At 39.7% G+C, this 6,000-nt stretch overlaps 1 protein-coding gene across 21 annotated transcripts in view; it reads left to right on the forward strand.

The window, feature by feature from the left end:
• Window positions 1–6,000, forward strand: part of DTNB (dystrobrevin beta) — a 216,757-nt gene that overhangs the window by 82,313 nt on the left and 128,444 nt on the right. For 20 of the 21 annotated variants that reach the window (XR_002124314.1, XR_002124234.1, XR_002124253.1 and 17 more), the window contains 2 exons: window positions 595–700; window positions 4,181–4,347. Coding sequence is in view for 13 of the 21 variants with exons in the window: in XM_019644345.1 (XP_019499890.1) it covers window positions 595–700; window positions 4,181–4,347 (273 nt within the window). In the remaining 8 variants the exon portion in view is untranslated. The remainder of the gene's footprint in view (window positions 1–594; window positions 701–4,180; window positions 4,348–6,000) is intronic. The other variant, XR_002124369.1, reaches the window with a different exon arrangement.

The following is a 6,000-nucleotide window of genomic DNA, read 5'->3' on the forward strand; positions in this document are numbered from 1 at the left end:
AAGAGTGCCTGTCCCTCACGTTAGTATTTATTCAACAATTACTTATTCAATGCCTGCTGTGTGTTCAGCATTGTTATGAATGAATGCTGGAAATATGGTAGAGAACCAGACAGCCGTAGCTCCTATTCTCATTGCTGTTGTTTTATAATCAGGTGTGGGACGGGTGCTCCCCCACTGGGTAGCAGGAACAGTAATTTGAAAGACGCCTGAGTTCTAGTCCTGCCCTGTGTCTGATTTGGATGAGACCGTTTCAAGTCATTTAAATGCTTTGTTCCTTTATTTCCTCATCTGCAAAATGAAGATAGTAATACCTAACCTATTTACCTTATGTAGTACTTTTTAAAAAAATTTTTATCCTTATGCAGTAGTTTTAAAACTCAAATAGAATAATGTATGTGGAAATGCATTTGAAAAGAGTGGTAGTGTGTAGTATAGTGTAGTGGTGTCTGTAATAATGTAAAGTATTTTATTTTGCTATAAAACTCCACATATAATTCATTATAACTTGGTTGGGAGACTCCTAAATTAATGTACTTTTAGAGTTCAGAGATACTTGAAGAATATGAAGTGTATTTGTCTTTCTTCTCTTTACAGAAGAAGATAATGCTAAATATGTTTTTAGACACAATGATGGCCGACCCTCCTCCCCAGTGCCTTGTCTGGCTACCTCTCATGCACAGGCTTGCCCATGTTGAGAATGGTAAGCAGAACTGACGCCATAGGAGTATAGAACTGATGGTGTTTGTAATGCCCTTGGCTATTGTCATTGACAGTTACAATTGACATTTGTTGACACTCTGTCGTTTGAATTTGTGATTTTTAGCTTTCAAAAGAGGAATATTTATTTCTCAAAAAAAAAAAAAGAGGTGGTGGGGGGCTTTTTACTTAGGCGACATACCAAGAAGTAGTAATATCAGGTCATAAAACTCCGTGGTTCAAACTCTCGGCTTTTCCCGCTGGATTCCAGGTGCTTGTTTCCAGCTCCAGCCCACTTGCTTAGCCATGGCTTCTTTTTTCCCTTTAATTCATAAAAATCATAGACCTAAACACTTGGATATATGTAATATCCATCACTAAAACTATATTTATTTTGGAGTCGTTTAAAGGAAAATAGCTAAGATAGAATTTAGTACTGAGTTTAATATATCTTCAGTTTTTTCTTTTACTATTTTACCTTGAATTACTCTTCAGTACCTGAGTATCCTTTTCAGTAATTTCACTTAAATCTTTGTTTCACTTGGAATTGAAGTAGTACTTACCTCTAAGTATCTTCTTAATTTCTTCTGCTGTTGCTATCAGTTTATCTCCTTGTTCAGGTTGTTTGAGTTTATGAAAGGAAACGCTGTGGTGTTTCAATGTAACCTCCCTTCTCTCAAGGCCCTTGTCTGCCTCTCCTCACTGCACATAAGAGAACCAGTAGTGGCTGAGAGGCACTAAACAGTAGTCCTCTTTCCTTTGTAAGAACGAAATACACTTCTATACTCTTTATTTTCTCCCCTTCCTATCCATACTTTTTAAAACTTCTCAGTCTTTTGCCCAACTATGGCTTTAGTTCACAAGTACCTTAGAATCAGATTCTTTTTTTTTTTTTTTAAGATTTTATTGGGGAATTGGGGAAAAGGGGACATTTTTGGGGAATTGGGGAAGGGGAACAGCCAAGCTGTTGTCCTTCAATCTTAGTTGTGGAGGGCGCAGCTAACTCAGCTCCAAGTCCGGTCGTCATCTGGCCACCCGTTGGCAGCTCAGCTCAAGGTGCTGTGTTCAATCTTAGTTGCGAGTGGGCATAGCCCACCATCCCATGTGGGAGTTGAACTGGCAACCTTGTTAGGAGCACATGCTCTCACCAGCTGAGCCATCCTGCCACCTGTTGGCAGCTCAGCGGCAGCTCAGCGGCAGCTCAGCTCAGGTGCAGCTCACTGACCCATGTGGGAATCGAACCGGTGACCCTGTTGCTCAGAGCTCGTGCTCTTAACCAACTGAGCCACTCGGCCAGCCCCAGGATTATTTTCTTAAAGGTTCAGAATCTCTTGACAAGACCAAAACAGCTAAATCTTTTAACAGGATTTTTGGAGAGAGATTTATATTGTTAAATTATTATAGTACCATTAGTTCTAATGAGGGCAACTTTTATAGCCCTAAGTGTTTTAGTAGTTTCATATCCAATTCATTTTCATAAAATCGTTTTGTATCTGCTATACCAAGTAGAGAGAATCTTGTTTGTCAGGATGTATTGTTCATATGAACATTTTCGTGACTTTGTATGTAGCGTAGTAGTTATTGATTACATTCTTATGTGGTTAGTGATATCATTTTTCTCAGAGGCAGAGAAATATTATGAAATCATTGAAACATCTAGAAATAAAATGTTATCATACTAACACTGATCTATATATATATTAATTTTTATGGCAGGAAACAAACTCTAAATATGGTATTTCTAGTTTTTTGTTTGTTTTTTTGGCTCTTTCTGTGAAATTCATCACTTGAATTGTATTGATGTTATTTATAAGGGCAAAATTTATTTGCTTAAGCAAAAGTTGTACTTTTTATACTGGTTACTAATCCAAGTGTATGATATATAAGACGATAACTACCACCTATGTATTCTTCCAAGAAAAAACACTCTTGCCAAAACCCGATCTTCTTTATAATTGACCCAGCACACTTGTTGACCCTTTTCTCTTTCTGGTTCTCTGTTTTCCACCTGGTCACACGTTCCACTGACTCAGCCTGGCTCTTTGCTGGTTTAGAAGACAAGGAAAATCGCATAGACACACATGTTCAACTAGAGTTACCAGAATATATTTAATTATTTAACATCAATGTACATATATTATTAAATATAAATGCAAACTTCTTATGAAGAATTATAAACGTTGGCTGCATCGTTAGCTCCAGAGTGACTTGGGAGTATGGTCTGTGATGGAAGTCAGCGAGGTTGTGTTGTTTTCATTTGGATCACAGGCTCTTATTAGCACTTTCTTGATTCCGTAGACATTTTTTTGATGACCAAAGCTTGAATTTCTTAGAGGAAATATGTCCTTTTGATTTCTCATTCCTATTTTAAAAGAAATTCCTATTTGTTTTAGTCTGTAGTGACCTGGTTGTATTGTTTTCCTCACCTAGTGCTCAATTTTTCTTGAATCTTGATTCCCTAGTTAACATACATTTTTGGAAGCAGGACAAAAATCTTTATAACTGAGGTAAGACTGCCTTTGTATATATAGTGCTAGCAAGAGTCCTTCAGATGAAGATTTGAATACTGTTCCTGTTGAATTCCTTTTCTTGTGTTCATAATTGAATGGCCAGAGGAAACAACTATGCTACCAACATTTAAAAGTATACATAACAGTGTACAACACACAGGTGTGCGTTGCCCTCTTCCCACTCAGTGAACTAGACTTTCAGGCTATTAGAGAATTTCAATAATCTCTATGAGTCCTGACTGCCACCTGGCAGTTTTTTATAAGGTAGGAAGACTTGAGTTTCCCTTCCTCCAAATCATTGTCCCTTCATTGGCCTGGAGTACTTTATTTTACGCTGTTACTTAGAACTCTTACCTAAAACTACTCTTTTAATATGCCTAGCCTTTTCCCCAGTTACCATTTATGTTCAGGTGTGTGGCAGTTTTTAATTCAGCAAACATTTGCAGGCCTTCAGTCCAAGGTACTGTGTAAAATACCATTTGCAGGTAACAGAGACGCATAGTTCATCGTCCTGGCTCTCACAGATTTTATGTTAGTCAAGTAAACAAATATGCATACAGTGAACACTGATACATCTCTTAAAGCAGTAGGTTTCGAAAAGATTTTTTGGAGTGAAGTCTTCTCTCTCCTCCTTACCTGTGTCTTTACCTAAATTTTGAGAAACATGAGTTTCATTTTAAAGAAAAGAAATTGGCTATTTTCTAAGGTGGGTTGGAGTGGAGTATTCTAAGTTGAAAATATGTTTTTCTAATTTATTTTCTTTCCCTTTTAGTCTAGTAAGTGGCTGGTTATATTAAGTAGGAGACAATTTAGAATCTTTAGTTCTAATTTTGTTCTAACCTTGGCTTTTTAATGTTAGATTTGGTTTTCCACTGTATCGATATATGCTCAAATGAAAATGATGTCTTTCTCCTTGTTGTCCTCCCCCTTCTTCCCACCCTTCACCCTGTCCTGTTTTCGCTCCCTTCTCTAAGTCTTCCATCCTGTGGAGTGTTCCTATTGCCGGTGTGAGAGTATGATGGGTTTCCGGTACCGATGCCAGCAGTGCCACAACTACCAGCTCTGCCAAAACTGCTTTTGGCGTGGTCATGCAAGTGGCCCTCACAGCAACCAACATCAGATGAAGGAGCATTCCTCTTGGGTAACTGCTTTGTGTTTCAGTCTGTGTCCCCCAACTGTTAATCAGTTTCATCAGTAACAGCGCTTGGGCCTGTTTCCGGGTAGAGGCTACAAATAAGGATGTGGTAGAATAAAATCTTAATACTGACATTTAGGGTTGCACATATGTTGTGCTTCATCACTTGATTTTAAAAGCAGATTTTTTAAAGTTCCAGGAGATGGAGGTTCATTTGTAATGTCCCTTTTTTGTTGGTAAAATGGAATATTACAATGCTCCCTTTCCAAAATGAAAAGTAAGTTTCTTTTTATTTTAAAATTATATAAAGTATCCCTTCAAATGCTTATTCTCGGAACTTTAATTAAGATTTAAAGTTCTTTTTTTCAAGCAAATTTTCTTCAGATTTATAAGATTTAAGTGTTGCAAAGAAAGCTGTATGAAATAAAAGTGTTAAATTTCTGCCTCTCTAAGTTTGGGGAAATACCGTATTTTACAATTGCCACATTGGTGTCTTTCAAAGTCTTTTAAATAACAATATTTAGGATGAGGGTCGATGTCTGATTTTTGTGTGTTTATAACTCATGCAACTAGCTTAGTAGAAATCATTTTTCTTCCCTTCTTTCAATTTATTTCCAAGGTTTTTAAAAATGCCATACTTTTATTTCCAACAAGTTGTGTTTTTTTTAAGATTTTATTGGGGAATTGGGAAAGGGGAACAGTGTTGGGAATTGGGGAAGGGGAACAGCCAAGTTGTTGTCCTTCAATCTAAGTTGTGGAGGGTGCAGCTAGTTCAACTGGAAGTCCAGTCGCCATCTGGCCGCCCTTCTGCAGCTCGTGGCCGCTCAACTCAAGGTGCCATGTTCAATCTTAGTTGCGGGTGGGTATAGCCCACCATCCCATGTGGGAGTCGAACCAGAAACCTTGTTGCTAAGAGGGCATGCTCTAACCTCTGAGCCATCCTGCCACCTGTTGGCAGCTCAGCGGCAGCTCAGCTCAGGCGCAGCTCACTGGCCCATGTGAGACTCGAACCGGCAACCCTGTTGCTCAGAGCTTGTGCTCTTAACCAACTGAGCTACTCGGCCAGCCTGTATTTCCAACAAGTTTTATGTCCTTGTTTAAAACCTTCCCTCTAGGGTCAGCCGGGTGGCGCATTGGTTAAGAGTTTGCTTGGGACACCAGCTCTGAGCAGTAGGGCTCCGGTTCAGATCCCACATTAGGGTCAGTGACGCTGTGCCCTCTACAACTAAGATGGTCTTAAAACTCAACCAAGAAAAAAAGCAAATAGGTTCATATCAGGGATTAGTTTTTTTGTTTGTTTTTTTTTTAAAGATTTTTATTGGGGAATTGGGGGGATGGGAACAGCGCTGGGGAATTGGGGAAGGGGAACAGACAAGTTGCTGTTGTTTTGGTCTCCAGTCTAGTTGTGGAGGACGTTGCTTCACTGGCCCAAGTTGGCACCATCCTTGTGTTCTTCCTGGGTGAGGCAGATCAGTCGCGGCTTCTGGACGGCCGCTCACTGCGGCTGCTGGCTACACACGGTAGCCCATGGCAACCCACTGCCACAGGGACTGCAGCCCACGCCGTCGCTGGCGACTCACAGCAGCCCAGCTCCAGGTTGAGCTGTTGTTCAGCATCTTAGCTGTGGAGGGCAGTGTCACTGGCCCTCATATGTGGGAT

This window comes from Hipposideros armiger, unplaced genomic scaffold, assembly GCF_001890085.2.
Source record: "Hipposideros armiger isolate ML-2016 unplaced genomic scaffold, ASM189008v1 scaffold_0, whole genome shotgun sequence".
Taxonomy (NCBI): Eukaryota; Metazoa; Chordata; class Mammalia; order Chiroptera; family Hipposideridae; genus Hipposideros; species Hipposideros armiger.